General features: G+C 42.1%; 1 protein-coding gene across 3 annotated transcripts in view; it reads left to right on the top strand.

Annotated features, from left to right (window-relative positions):
- Gabrr1 (gamma-aminobutyric acid type A receptor subunit rho1) overlaps positions 1-14,415 on the top strand; it is a 35,293-nt gene extending 20,878 nt beyond the window's left edge. For all 3 annotated transcript variants that reach the window (XM_010633259.2, XM_010633258.2, XM_010633256.2), the window contains 5 exons: positions 5,743-5,825; positions 8,725-8,865; positions 11,082-11,234; positions 12,943-13,139; positions 14,055-14,415. In XM_010633259.2, coding sequence (XP_010631561.1) covers positions 5,743-5,825; positions 8,725-8,865; positions 11,082-11,234; positions 12,943-13,139; positions 14,055-14,348 — 868 coding nt within the window. In that variant the 3' untranslated portion in view covers positions 14,349-14,415. The remainder of the gene's footprint in view (positions 1-5,742; positions 5,826-8,724; positions 8,866-11,081; positions 11,235-12,942; positions 13,140-14,054) is intronic.
- Positions 14,416-16,199: the final 1,784 nt, after the last annotated feature.

The raw sequence follows: 16,199 nt of genomic DNA, 5'->3' as shown, positions 1-16,199 counted from the left end.
GAACCGCTGAGCTAAATCCCCAGCCCACGAGTAGAAATTTTAAAGAATTATTCAATCTTGGAAACACATTTGGGAACTTTCTCAAGATGATACTTATGGTTTATACCTTATCCTATATATTTTAATGTTTAGAAATTTAATAAAAATAATTTAGCTTGGTGTGGTGGCACACACCTATAATCCCAGCACTTACGAGGTTGAGACAGGAGGATTGCAAGTCTGAGACCAGCCTGGACTACACATAGTGAGACCTTGTCTAAAATAGACAAACAAACAAACAAAACTTGCTTTTCTGATCTCTAGTCCCTGGTTTTGAGGGGGTATATGTTTAGGGCTTCAGTTTTTGTTTTGTTCTGTTTTTGTTATTTTGGTTTTTTGAGACAGGATTTCACTCTGTAGTTGAGACTGACCTGGAACTCACTATGCTACCCAGGCTGGTCTTGAACTCACAGCAATCCTCCTGCCTCAGCCTCCCAAGTGCTGGGATTACAGGCGTGCACCACCACGCCTGGCTTAGGGCTTCAGTTTTAAAAAGCCCTTCACCCCATCTGGCCAGCCACATGCATATTTTTCTATCCTGAAAAACTATGGAGCTCTGGGCCACTTTATGACAGTAAGTGACACTATGAGCATCATTTCCGTGATTTACAGTATAAAACCTGTTCTCGTGAACACAGATACCTTAGAAATGTTTCACTGCTGCTGGAGCTCTGAATCACAGAAGCTTTCCCTCAACACAGCAGGCAACATGGTGTCATTTCCCTGGGAGGGAAGGAGGAAGGATGGAAGTGAGCTCAGGTCCTCGCAGAGAAGGGATGTGTTATCTGCTCTGATTTACTCCTCTTCTGTGGCACAGATGGTGCAGTTCAGGTTTATGAACTTGCTTTGGCTTATGTTTCGATGAATGATAAAGATGAACCACACTAACGTCTAAGAAGAGGCTTCCCGGATGACTGCAGTTTACCTTTGGATTCGGAAATGGTGAAACCAAGTTTCTGTTCACATCCCCCAAAGGAATATTTACAGTGACCCCTCAATACTCATTCTGGCTTGGAATCTAAGCAGGTACCAGACTTAGAATGAGATTATGGAATTTTCATCTCCAGAGCTTAAAATGTTGTCACCTCCAGGGGGTCAAGGATGTTGAACACGTTCTCCCTGGATCCTCTGTTATGACAGGTTGTCAAGGTATCTTAAGGTTCAAAATCCCGAAAGATAACACAAGCCCAGGGTAGTACCAGGGCTTCAAAGAACTAGACCGTAAAACATTATGGTGTGTTAGTGAATGTTTAGCAGCTGCTTGTCTGGGGTCATACACAGACATAAAATTTACTATAAAATTACTGACATAAAGCACATGATTTAAATTTGAAATAATACTGAGTGGTATATATATTAATTATAAATTCCATAAACATATAACTTGAGCATGATCACCCTTTTCTTGTAAAAACCACTGTCTTTATAATTCTATCACCAACAATAGTTCTGCAAAGTCAGATTACGAGTAAATGTTTATATTCATTTTTCTCACTTATGTGATTGACAAGAGAGTATAGATTTGATGAATGAATGTTGGTTGATATTTTTGTGTACATTAATACGAAAAGAATGGGACAATGAAGTGCTGTGTGAGAACTTCATTCATTCACCAAAGAAATGTGCAATATTTTTGCTAAGTTGGATGATAGTTTTCAAATACTAAAGAATGTTTCTTCAGTGTACGGCACTATTAAAAATCTAATGATATCAGACACAGATCACTTTTGGTTTTAAAGCACTTTCTTAGTCTAGACAATCAATAAGCCAATAAACCAAGTCCTGGTGTACTAAGTTCCATAGTGCAGATGCTCCTATCATGGCTGATTTCAAGCTGCCAGACTGAAGTCACTGAAAGCAGAGCTGGAAAGAGTTGTGGGCAGCACAGCCCTGAACCGCACTCCCAACCCGCGGACAGGAGCACAGATGATAGACGGATGGAGTTACATTAACTGGGAAGTGATGAGTTTTGAGTTTTATTACTCATGTTTTTAATGTAACTGTCTTAGTCTACTTGTGCTGATGTAATACCAGAGTATGGGTAATTTATAAAGAACAAAAATTTAAACTGGGCATGGTGGCATATTCCTATATCCCCAGCTCCTTCCTGAGGCAGGAAGAGCCCAAGTTTGAGCCTAGTTTGGGCAACTTAGTGAGACCCTGTCTCAAAATGAAAAATACTACTAATGAAGGGCTGAGGGGATAGCTCCATGGAAGACCACTTGCCAGGGATATGTGAATATCTGGGTCAATCCCCAGTACCATAGAAAAACAAATAAACGAAAAGAATGGAAATTTATTTTCTCAGAGTTCTAGAGGATGGGAGTACAAGATCCACATGTCAGTGGCTTTGGTGCATGGTGAGGGCCTGTTCCTCACAGAGCACCTTCTTGCTGTGTCCTCGCGTGGCAGAAGGATGGACAGTGAAAAAGCTAGGTGGTTTCCTTTAGTCCCTTTGTAAAGGCACTAATCCCATCCATGGGGGCAGAGTCTTCATGGCTCAGTCACCTCCCAAAGGCCTTCCTTGCCTCTTAATACCACTTTGTGGTTTAAGTTCTAATGTATGGATTTTGGAGGGACACATACATTCAAACCGTAGCAACAACTTATTTAATTTTAAATTTAACTTTCAGTGGTGGCTCCGCTTAACAACTGGAGTACAAACTTCTGGAAAATCCAACAACTGTAGAAGTCTAGTTTGGTGCACCTCTAGATGTGACCACAAGAAGCAGAACAGAGGAAACAGGAAGTGGAAAACCCACTGTATATTCAGGAAAACCTTAGTGAACTTCACCAAGGGAGACACCTCTTTCTTGTCGTTGTGCCGGAAAACAGATTATTTGATTTCTTGTTACAAACAAAGGCATATGTTTGTTTGATTTAAATTTTTTAAATGAGGCCTATGTTACTGGGGAACTACCACTATGAGATTCATTTTTGGAACGATGTGGCAGCTCTCTCAGCAGCTAGTCAGCTCCTAAAGTTCATGCTGAGGTTATTCTCCCACCTCATCCACTCACTCATTCGTTCAACAGATTTTTGTTTGTTTTGATTTGTTTTTGTGGTGCCGGGGATAAAACTCCAGAGCCTCGTGCACGTAAAAAGCTCTCACCACTGAGTGACACCCCAGCTGCATTCAACAGTTTTTAATAAGAGCCTTGTCAGGTCCTGTCTCAGACTCTGAGGATGTAAAGATGAGTAATACAGTCACCACTCAATGTGGCTGCAACATAGGGGAGGACAGGGATAGAACCAAATGAACAGTGAAAGTTGAGATGTGGCTGCCATCTAGTAGGCAGAGGGGCAGGGAGCAAAGGGAATAGTGGCAAAATCAAAGTTTTCCAGGCATTGAACTAAAACTCAAAATTCACAAAGGAAGTGTTCCATCACAGTGGGTAGATTTTACTAAGGAATGTTGAGAAAGTAATTCCATGGCTTTTGAATTCAAGGTATAAAGAGTCAATGATTGTGGGAAGAAGAAAAGGTTTGTGCAGTGTTTCTTGGTGAGTGGCTCCTCCCCAGGAAAACTTGGGGAGCTTGGTATGTGTGTGCCTACAGTTGGGGAGCACTGTGCAGTTCGAAGGGAGAAGGAAGCTGTCTAGCCACCCTGGGGACAGAGCCAGAAGTCCTTGATGTATTGGGTTCAGTCTGCACCCCAGGAGTGTTGGGAATAGTTAAGAGTGTGTGGTGTGATGGTGAGTGAACCAAGAGCTGGGAGGGAGGGCTGCTACTAGAGAATTGAGACTTGTAGTATGGGGTGCCCAGCTAGCTGTGGGCATGAAGATCCCAGGGAGAAAACTACCGGCTTCCCCCATGTGGCAGGTCCATAAAGCATGAAGCCGCTCAGCCCAGACACTCACCCCACCTCCCTCTTTCCTCTCATTTCTACCTGTCATGACGATGATCAGACGTGGACAGAAACCAACTGCTCAAATGTCAGCTGTGTATCTCCATATATAAGAAGGAGAGCAGAATTCTTAATTTGAATGAAATTTCAAGTATTGATTAACATCTCAGACCAAAATGCTTAATAACTGAATTGAGACGTGGTTTGTGACTTGCAAGTTTTGAGGTTCTGCCACCTGCCTCTCAAGTGCAAGGTCCTGAGTTTGATGCCTGGCACCAAAAACAAAAAACAAAACAAGAACAATTTTGACTATCATGTGAGAGTGAGCAGAAAAAACACAGGTCTTGCCAAATTCCCATGCAGGGCAAAGGATGATCTTCCCCAGTAAACTGACTTAAAAGCACATAGAGAAACAAAAAGAAGCATGGGTTTGGGTTACACGACAGACACTTATTCAATATATAGGTTATGAGTGGAAAAGTATCAAGTCAGAGCAGGAAGAGCTAGTCTGAAGATGTCTGTGATTCTCAAAACATCTGTTTGTATATAAGCTAATACAAAGAGGTGTTCAATACTGATTCGTTTAACAAAACAGTCCTGCATTTGATATTTCATGTCCCTACAGTTAGCTCCAAGTGTCCCCAAACTTAGTTCTTGTTTTTTTCTTGCTGGTTATGCCATTGGGCAGTTTTACTGCACCCAAAACCATGGAAGTCCACCCATCAGGTGTCTGAGGCAAGGAATGCTTGAATCCCCTTTCAGTACATCCTGATACACCTAGATTTTCAGGATTTTAAGCGGGCATTAGCCCGCCCAGCTGCCAGTGATCCTAAATACCCAATAAGACACAAGCATTTCACACTCACAGTGGGGAAAGTGGGGAAAATATTTGGATAATTCCATTTTGAGAATAATTTTGAGAATAATTCCATTTCAAGAATGTTCTTTACCTTTTTCTATTTAAATTGCCTAACGAAAGAGAGAGAGAGTGTGTGTGTGTGTGTGTTTCTTTTTAGGCATAAATTATGCAGATTATTTTCACAATTTATACATACCAAACTTTGTGTGGTTGGAGGAAAAAATAGTACATTCAATATCTGCCAACAGTTAATTGTGTCCTGCTATACAGCTTCCTACTGGATGGGAGCCTTTTCTTCTATCTGTAATGATTTGTATTGTTTGTTCTTTGATGCAGATGCCTATGTTCCTGTGTAAAGTCTGAAACAAAATCATTAGATGCTAGCAAGTACTTGCATGTTAGCACAATAGATTTTTTAGTGATCCTAACATTCACGAGGCTCAATCCCCAGTGTAACACATGCACACATGCAGGCCAACTACATGAGCGTTATTTCACACAGTTATATTGCTTGAGACTATTGCTTCTTTAAAATGTTGAATGTGGGGCCAGGGATTTAGCTCAGTGGTGCCATTGCTTGTCTTCCAAGAGCAAGGCTTGAGTTTGATCCCCAGTACAAAAAAAAAAAAGAAAAGAGGCAATAAAATGTTGAATGTGCCTGGATACTGGGACACATTTTATTTGCTGCATACTGATCCTAATGTTAAATATAAATACCTAAGAGTCCTCCAGAGAGGGTACTTATGAGCTTTTTATCTAAATTCTGAGACATGACTTATGAGTTATAAAATAGAGGCAGTTAGGGCCAGGGGTTTAGCTCAGTGGTGCTGCTGCCTTGTCTTGCAAGTGTGAGGACCTGAGTTTGATTCCCAGTACCCGCCACCTCAAAAGGAAGAGGCAGTTATATTGCAAGGAAGTGGAGGCCTTTCTGTTTGCTTATCATTCTGTACTTATCTTACAGGCTCTGAAAACTTACGCTTTGTCTTTTTGTTTCTAGGGTTACAGTGACTGCTATGTGCAACATGGACTTCAGCCGGTTTCCCCTGGACACACAAACATGCTCACTTGAAATTGAAAGCTGTGAGTAGAATTGTGGCTAGGCATGGGCATACAATTTCTCAGTAATTCTAAATACCTCTGACTGTCAACAGCAGGAGCAGTAAGCCTTTCCCACCCATGGCTATGCTTTTAAAATTGAATTTTTTTAGGTTGAAGCTAATTCAGTTTCAAACCATGTCACCACATTGGATGCAGGTGTTTTCACAGCGCCCCAGGGTAACTGCTAGGGAAGGAGAGTTGATGGCTTTGTGAATGTGGGTCTCCTTCCAAGCTCTTGGCTAAACACACACACACACACACACACACACACACACACACACAGACACACACACACACACACACCATCTAGAGAGCTTGTTTTTTGCTCTGTTTCATTGCTCTTCTTTTTTTTTTTTCAGCTTTAATTGAGTTTATTGGTACATTTTAGGGATACAGTACAGTTACATTCATTGTTGGGATCATGTACCTCTACATGGCAAGTCTTGATTCTCATTTTTTCCCCTTACCTCTGCCCTCCCTTCACCCCCTCCTCCCCTCCCCATCTACAAACACTTTATTTTCACCTTTTCATTCTCTCACATTTTTTTCTTTTCCCTTTTTACTCTTCCCCTACCCACCCCACCTTCCCTACACCTTTAGCTCCTTTCTTCCCATTTCTAAATGTCAGTAATCTTATTAGAATCTTATGCATTGTTGCAGATTATTCACACCAGGGACACTATTCGGTATTTACACATGTGTGACTTATTTATTTCACTTAGGAGTATATCTTCAATATGTATCCATTTTCCTATGAATGAATCTATTTTCTCGTTCTTTATGGCTGAGTAATATTCCATTTTATAGAAAAACCACAACTTCTTTATCCAGTTTCCAACGGATGGGCAAATATGGTTTCTGCTGAGAAAGGATTTCCTGGCAATAAGAAGTTTTAGCAACAACTGTCCTAAGGAACAGTGCTGAGTTCATGTGCGAGTAGAAACTCATGTACCACCAACAGACCTCAGGAAACCTGCATGTACATATAAGCCCTAGAAGAGTTTAAAAACCAGGGTCCATGATTTTTCAGGCACAGGCAATCAAAGAAAAAACAGACAAATCCGATTTCATGAAAATGTTGATATTTTGTGCATCAGAAGATAGTATCAGGTAGCTGGGGATGTAACTTAATATTAAAACACTTGCCTGCAAGGTCCAGAATCTCTCTCTGTCTCTCTCTCTCTCTCTCTCTCTCTCTCTGTCTCACACACACACACACACAACAGCACTATCAACAAAGTCAAAGGCAACCCCCAAAAATGGGAGGAAATATTTGCAAATTATATATCTGATAAGGAATTGATAGTCACAATACAAAAGAATTAAAATTTAAAAGACTCAAATAGATATTTCTCCAAAGAATATATATATATATATATGGCTAAGAAGCACATGGAAAGCTGCTCAGCATCACTAATTACCAGAGAAATGCACATCAGCATAGCAAGATACCACTTCACAGTCACTATGATGGCTACCATTAAAAACCAGAAAACAGTGCTGTGAGGATGTGGAGAAATTGGAGCACTGTACCGCTAGAGTGTTATGATCCCTGACATTCAAAGAAGGGTGGAACTTGCTTTGGACACAGAGCTGAGAGCCAAAGCTGGGCTGAAATACCAAATGTGTTGGCTCCAGAGCCTTATTATTCCCACTTGGCCAGGCAGCCTCTGCCCCCATCTGTAGCGTAGTTTAGTCCAGGCTTTAGTAGTCAAACTTCTGCCAGAGAAACAGAACCAAGATTCTCTTAGTAAGAAATGTATTTCAGGGAATTGGTCCCCAGGGTTGTAAGGCCAACTCTGTTCTCCTGTGCCTGCAGAACAGGCCATCAAGAGGGCGGCCTAGGAACTTTCAGGCAGGAGCTGATGCCACAGCTCACAGGTGGAAGCTCCTTCAGGAAACCTCAGCACTGCTCTTCAGACTTTTCACCTGACTGGACTGGGCTCCTCTAGATCATCCAGGAATAATCTCTTCTACTTAAAGTCCATTAGTTGTAGATATGAGTCACATCTATAAAATTCCTGCACAGATTAGCGTCTGATTGAATAACTGGGTAGTACTGCCAGCCAAGCTTACACAAGATATATATATATATATATATATAACATAGATCAAGGGTTGGAAAATGGGAAAAACATGGTATCAGGGAGCCCCAAAACGAATGTTTTACACATGAACAGATGGAACTGGTGACTCCATTAGATTTTACCTCAGTCATGTCTGGGCTGCAGGTAGGTTTGTGCAACTGGACTCAGAAGTGGATTCACCTGAAGGGCCTGGGGTTGTGGGAAATGGTAGCACCAGAGAGCATGATGATCATGGAATCAATTCAAATTTACCCTGGGTGGGCTGGCACAACTCGAGGCCTATAGAAGGTGGTCTTGTTCTACCCCTGTTACTTCATAGGTCCTCTCTTGGTAGAACATAGTCCTTATTGCCTGCTAATGTTTAAAGGTATTTGCCACCCATCAATGAATTCCTATACTTTGAAAGAAAGAAAATAAGGGTTAAATGGCCCATGGTTTATAAGGCAGAATTATGTGAAATTCTGCAAATATTTAACCCCTTCTGACCTACAAAATAGCAACTTCATTTTGTTTAACCTAACAATTATAGGCTAAACTGTGGGGCTGGGTCCTTTTTCAGGAATCATGAGCTTTTAAACTTGAGATTTTCTGATGACTTTCAGAAGAGCAAGGAGAATTAGATTTGTCTTTTTGCATTTTGTTTTGCTTTGTTTAGAATGAAGTTTGTTTATGCAAACTACCTTAACATAATCCCAATACAGTAGTTTGTGTGGGAGATCAGAATACCCAGCTGCCATGTAGCCCCTGCCTCCAGACAGTCACATCTTGTCTGACGCTGGCTCCTATCTTTTCAGATGCCTATACAGAAGATGACCTCATGCTCTACTGGAAAAAAGGCAATGACTCCTTAAAGACAGATGAGCAGATTTCACTCTCCCAGTTCCTCATTCAAGAATTCCACACTGCCACTAAACTGGCTTTCTACAGCAGCACAGGTGAGCATGGAGTAGGGGCTAAGTACCCAGGAAGCTTCAGATTTATCCTCTATTAGGAAAGGTATGATTTTGTTATCAAGTGGGCAGAGCCTGTGTCACTTGATTTGAAATCAAAGTGAAGTCTAGTATGTGGCAAGCATAGGGTGGAAGTCACTTTCTTATACCACCAATGCATCAGAAGCAATAACCTAGGAAATATTAGTAAGGACTGAAGCATAAGCCAAGTCGTAGGTTTGAGACAATCACACTGAGCTTAGCAGATGGTGCTCATCCCTGATATACTCACTAGAACCCCCCAATTTCAATTCATTGCTTTCCATTCATATTCTCCCTGTTCCAGCCAGCACCCTGGGGGCTCCACTGTTATCCAATCATTTCTGCTGCACTGTCTACACAGCCCCTCTGTATGACCCTCTGTTAAGGCTGAGTACAGGAACTCCCATCATTCCCCTGTGCTCTTGCTTTTTCCTCTTGGGGTCAAGGGTCTTGAACCTACAACAGTCTGTGCATCTCCTGTTCTGCCAGCTTGAACTCTGCTCCCTGCCCACCAGCTGATTTGAACTGAGCACCTGCACTGAGGCACCAGAAGCCAGTAGATAGAGTCCTCCTGCAGCTGTTCTGAGTTAGTCCCTCTCCCAAATGGCTACCAACCAGTCTCCCTCTCCTGGGTGAGGTCTAAACAAGGATAACTCACCAGCTGCTGCAATCTGGTGTATCCACTGCTCCATTCCACTGTGCATTTCTCCGTGGAGGCCTCTGGGGTCGTCAGTAGTCACTGTGGGTCTGCAGGTTCAGCCTACCATTCCCTCGAGGAGAGTCCAGGCTCCGGGACCTTCCTTCTCTTCCTTAAAGTCTCTCTCTTCACTCTCCCTGAAGACTTCAATTCTCACCTCAGATCCTTCTTGGGTCCTGGGGACCTACTTCCCTCCTCTATCTCCTCCTCAAGCAACTATATCCCAGTGTCAGGACACCAAATCTTGGAGAGGCTCTTTCTTTGCTGCTCACTACTCTGCCATCTTCCCGGAAGTAGGAGCTCAAGGGTCTTGACAGGCTTGTCAACAGTCTGGCTCCTACAGACACCTTTCACTTATTGCCTTGAGGGCATGCTCTGTGGCCTTTCAGGCACTCAACCAGTGCTGTTTGAACTGCAGAGGTTAACTCTCTCCACCCAAGCCTGTGTTTTGATCAAGCACCTTTCAGGATGATTTTGCTCCATCTTTTTGCAGTTTCTCTTGCTAAAACGAAGTATGACTATACATGGATGGACAAACTTTTAAGTACACTTAGTCTTCTAATCAATGAGAGAACTGTTTTACTCCAGTCTACAATGACAATCTGTGTTCATTGCTCAAAAAGGCTTGGTTCTTTTGACCCTCAGCCTTCTGATGGCCTCTCCACAATCATTTGCTGGTTCCAAGAGGCATGCCCAAGGCAGTGCCTAGGATGCCAAATTCTGAGTTAGTGATGCCATGTCCCCACTTATTCTCAGTCCTAGGCATCTCATGCTTACCCTGCCTTTTCTTTTTCCTCCCATCATCCTTTCCCTTCACCTCTTCCTTGCATCTTTCTTCCCTGTAAAGAACACAAGGGCAGGGGCCAGGGATTATCTCAGTGGTTTTGCCACCTGCCTTGCAAGCACAAGGGCCTGAGTTTGAACCCTGGTACCCACCCCCCAAAAAAACCCCAAATAAACCCAATGTAAGAACACAAGGGCAGAGCAAGTCATAGCTGATCATTCACTCTGTGCCTAAATACAAATATTGTGCTCAGGTGTATATCTTCACTCCCCCCCATTAAACTGCTTAAATCAGTGCCTCTCAATCTTTGGCTGCATACAAATCATGTGGGGAAACTATTAAATGGAGAGTCTGCTTTAGTAGGCTGTGGTTAGGAGTCTGAATTTCTAACAACCACTCAGGAGACAGAGAGGGCTCTGGATCCTAGACCAGATCTTGAGTAACAGGAGTTTAAATGACCTTCTGTAGGACTTCCCTTTGTGTTTAGGATGTGTGTGGGGTGGATGGATTCTTGAGATGGATTTGCTCAGTGTGAGTTATCATATAATCCTTGGTTCCCTGACCTTTTCACTTCCACCCTATAAAGGTATGATAAAGCTCCAGTGGAATGGCTAAGGTGTTTGATTCTCTGAATTAAATTTCTTATATGAAGGAGCTGAGTAGCTATATGTGTTATCCTTTTTTCTTTGTGTCCTCCAGGCTGGTACAATCGCCTATACATTAATTTCACTTTGCGTCGCCACATCTTCTTTTTCTTGCTCCAAACCTATTTCCCTGCGACCCTGATGGTCATGCTGTCCTGGGTGTCCTTCTGGATTGACCGCAGAGCTGTGCCCGCCAGAGTTCCCTTGGGTAAGAAACCTCTCAAGTGTACATTCCAAGTACCTGAAAATAAAAATAATTCCTTCCAGGTAAAACCATTCTTTTCAAATTGATCCTATATTCCTTTTGGCATTCTAACTTGAAAATTCCCCAAGATATTGATTCACAGGCAAAAATCCCATTATTAAAACTCTATACAGCAAGACTGTTTCCAGGTTTCCACGCGTGCCTGTCCAAAGAGCTCACCTTTGGTGTGGTAGAGCTGTGTCTTAGGGTGGAGGATTCTGTCTTTGGATGATTTATCTGATCATCTATATAGGGGATACTATTCTATAACAGGGCTTGTTAAAAGGTAGCCCAAGGGATCTTAGTGACAGAATCTCAGAGAGAAATGATTAAAAATGAAGAGTCTAGTATCTCTTCTCATCTGCAGAATCAGAATCTGAGGGAGGCTGGGAACTTGCATTTTTAAACAAGCTCTCCCAACTATTTCTTGTACATGCTGCAGTCTGAAAACTCCTTCTCTATAAGCATTCCACCAGGGGCAAGTTGCCATCAAATTTTCCTCACTTTAAATGCAGTAAATCACACATACCACTAATTACACTTACCACTACTGCTCAGATGGTTCAGAGGCAACAAGAGAGAGTGAAAATGGATGGGAGCTGGCTTCTGGGGTGACCCCAATCCCCCTGTGATTTGATGTTTGCCAAGCAAATGTTCTGAGCTTAATTTGAAATCCTGGGCAAACTTCCATGGATGGTACCCTGTTCTCTAATAGTTATTCTGCTGCTCAGTTAGTGTGCTAAGTAAGTGTACACTCAAGTTTTTAAGTTGGTCTCCTACAAATGAAGTTCAAACCATCATCCTTTGTAAAAATGAACTGTAAGTCCTCAAGTAAACATTGCTGGATGCACAGCTGGGTCCTCTTTGGGGTGGCTGCCAGAGGTGTTCAACAGCTAATAAGACAGGTCCAGGACTATAGAACTTTGCAACAGCATCAAGGGAAAAGTTATTATAATAAACTTCACATGCTTTCTTCCCTTTGAATGAATAGTTATAAGAAACATAATGCAAATAAATGTGGATTTCTACCCTCAGTACTGGGAAATTGAACCCAGGGGTGCTCCGTCACTGAACTATACCTCCAATCCCTTCTATTTATTTATTTTTTACTTTGGATACCATCTAGTTAAATTGTCCAGCCTGCCTCAAACTTGTCATCCTCCTCCTGCCTCAGTCCCCTCACCCTGGCTCACAGTGGTGTGAGCCACTGTGCTCAATCCAGCAATCTTGTGTCTTATTTAAATGATTGAGGGACGGGGATTTAGCTCAGGGGTTCCCCTGCCTGCCTTGCGAGTGCAAAGACCCAAGTTAGAACCCCCAGTACCAAAAAAAAAAAGTAAATGATTGAAAGTAGTACCTTAATGTCAAAATATTCAAGGTTCTCTGCAGAGGGATAGTGATTCAATAGTGTGATGAATATACGAGCTACATGTGGAGGGGCAGGAGGCAGAGAGGTGATGAAGGGGTGAAGGAGTAGTGTGTTTTGGAGAGGAACATGGAAATTTTCCTAAAAACAAAATCTTGAAAGATAAGTAGGTGTTTGCTAGACAGAGAGGCAGGGCAGAGACTTTCTAGGCTGAGGGAGCAATGGTGACAAAGAAAGGAACACCTAGTCATCTCGAATTTAGTGAAAGACAGCACATGCTTATCCCTCACTGGATGCTTGTTGCAGGCATCACGACGGTGCTGACCATGTCCACCATCATCACGGGTGTGAACGCCTCCATGCCCCGCGTGTCCTACATCAAGGCCGTGGACATCTACCTCTGGGTCAGCTTCGTGTTCGTGTTCCTTTCGGTGCTGGAGTACGCGGCTGTCAACTACCTGACTACCGTGCAGGAGCGGAGGGAGCGGAAGCTGCGGGAGAAGGTGACTTTCCCAGGCACTGAGAGGGTCTGGGCAGGTTGGGGCCTGGTCCAATTCTGAGATTGTGGGCAGAACAGACTCTGTAAATTGGGACCATAATACCCTTCCTGTACTCGCTTCACAAGTTTGCTGTGAAGAGCAAGCAAAATGATGTATAACAGTATGAAATCTAGTCTGGGCTATAGCTTTCATTCACTAAAACATTTATTTGGCACCTATCCTGTACCAGAAGCCACTAAGCCAACTTAAGTAAGACATAGTCTGTTTTATCATGGTGATGTTCAGAGTTTAATGATAGATTCTCAGAAGAAAAATGGCAGTTTAACATTGTGGAACAAACTGTATGAACATAGATGTAAAATAAAGAATACTTCAGGGATGAACATCCTCCATACTAGGGCATTTTCCCTAATATTTGACCTCCTACATCTCCCATCATTTCCCACATTACCTTCCTTCCACCTAGCTTTCCTTTTTCCCTCCAGTCTGCAACTCAATGGTTATTCAGAAGAATCTAACCAGAGTAGTAAGCTAACCTCATAATGCCATGTCTTTCCAGTTCCCAACCCAATACCAAAGGCACAAACTCATGTGTTCTTAAACATTTTGTCAGTGTCAGTGTGTTTACCATCTCATGGAGATCAGGGCCCATACTCTAACCAAATAGATTGTTGTTTGTCGCTGGTATGAACTTGTGCTGTTTTCTGTAAGTCACTATATAGATTTTAGTTTTTTAAAATGGATATGTGCTATTTAAGGATGTTTACAGTGGCACCACCATTATTTTCCTACCTTTCCCCCTAAGTGGGAATTAAAGAAACTAGAAAAAGATGACACTCTGAACCCTGCAGCTGCTTTGGTGGGGCTTCTGAGGGATGCTGCTGAGCTCATGCCAGTGTGTGTTTGCTGTGTTTGCAGCTGCCCTGCACCTGTGGGCTACCTCAGTCCCGTGCAGGGATGCTCGATGGCAGCTACAGTGACGGTGAGATGAACGACTTGGGTAACTACACACCAGAAAATGGGGAGAAGCCCGACAGGATGATGGTACAGTTGACCTTGGCCTCAGAGAGGAGCTCCCCTCAGAGGAAGAGTAAGAGAAGCAGCTATGTGAGCATGAAGATCAACACCCATGCCATTGATAAATACTCCAGGATCATTTTTCCAGCAGCATATATTTTATTCAATTTAATATACTGGTCTATTTTTTCATAGATGCTATACTTCAGTAAATTCCTTCTTTAATGGTATGTACTACAGGAAAAACCTGGCATGATGAAAATAATTTAAGACTTTTTTTTTCTAAAAATATCTCCACCAATGTCTTCCCTATCTCTTCCAAAACTATATTGACAAGGCACTTCTTCCACTCACTAAACACCTGTTGTATACACAGCATTATACAAGATGCTGCAGCAATCTGACACCAAGCAACTGATGTTGTCACTCAGATCTCCTGAAAAAGCTCAGTACCAGTGTTGTGTGCACAAGTTCAATCTCTTTTAGACCCCATATGCTTACTCACATGAGTGATTTCCTTCATGAGTGTCATTATATTCTTTGAACTACTTGGAATTGGGAAGCACCTAAAGTTCATGTGCGTGGAACCTACATGCACTAAATCCCCTCTTGCAGAAACTCGTGCTTCAGTTTATAGTCTATTACCTATTTTTATGCATCTCTTCATGTTTAACAAAAGGCAATAATATTCATTCACAAGCTGAAGTTCACAAGGTTTTGTGTCTTAACAAGAAAAGCCCTTCAGATTGGCACAATAGTTTCTGAGTTGGCGGAATTTCTCTGGTAGGAAAACTTTGAAGATAGGGATATATGCATTCATTGTTGTTTTGTGATAGAGATAACTAGGCGAGAAAACTTGTGTTTGTGTTCCCTTCACATAATCACTGCTCCATGCATCTCTACTTTGGAGCAGGTCCTCATTCAAAATGGATGTGGTATCATCACTGAGAAACTTGGGAAGAGATTAATTTCTTCTGTATTAACAAGACTCAAGAAAATGCATAATCTGGGACTACTCATGAGAAACACATGGTTTCTTAAAGAGAAAAAGAACATCACAATGCAAAAGAAATGGAAAGACATCATTGGACATCTGCATTTATATTCAGTGGATACCAGCATGTTCTACGAACCAGCAAACAGTCATCATCTGGACCAGACAGCTTCTGTGCAAGGCAGAAGGTTGGCCCAGTGGCAAGTGCTATAAGGGAATTGGATATAAAGAGGGTTCTAATTTAATGTATTATTTTAAAACAGAGCTCTTTATGCTATGTATCTATGAAATATGTAGATCAACCCTAACCGAATATATCTAAACAGCATTTGTCATATTTAAAACTTACTTTCATAAAGTGAATTATACACACAAGAACATTTTAATTTTAAAGGTAATTTGATCAACACAAAATAATATGGCAGGGAACTGCCTGGAGATAGTGTGCAGCTCTTGCCTCAGCCCCCAACCTCAGCAGCAGACTGGTAAGAAGCAGAGCCACACAGGCACCTGCAGCACCCCCACCCAGACTTCTGGCTGTGCTGGTAATTGGAATCATACCACAGAAGCACAGGGGGGTCATAAAGGCCACTGTCCTGAGCTCTAGCCTCAATTTTGATTTAATTCACACAGTTTAGGTGATAGATTAATAACTACCACAAACTGTCATTTTCTAAGATGTGCTTGATGCTTTTTTGTTGCTGATTGTATCACTTGGGCTAAGATGTGATTGATCTAATCAGTTGTCCTTTGTGGTATAATGAAAAAAGAGATTGCCTCAGAGTCATTAGAGACTCACAATCTAAAGACAAGCTAACAGGAAGATCAAAGTATTAACCCAGGTATTAAATAAAGGACAGTACCAACAACAAAAATAGAAATGGGAAGACATTCAAACAAGACTTAAGCACAATCACGGACTTCCAGCTTACCAAGGGCAACTCAAAAATATCAGGCCCCCCCAAAATATAATTCAAAAGTAGGTACCTGAAAAATGAACAGCTGGTAAAACATTTTCCCACATTGTGGATTGTCTCTTAGCTCTGTGGTAG

The sequence above is a fragment of the Fukomys damarensis genome, unplaced genomic scaffold (assembly GCF_012274545.1).
Source record: "Fukomys damarensis isolate Sample0158 unplaced genomic scaffold, DMR_v1.0_HiC HiC_scaffold_14, whole genome shotgun sequence".
NCBI classification, from domain to species: domain Eukaryota; kingdom Metazoa; phylum Chordata; class Mammalia; order Rodentia; family Bathyergidae; genus Fukomys; species Fukomys damarensis.
Note: the sequence above shows the minus strand (reverse complement) of the source record. Positions and strands in the feature narration are given on the sequence as shown.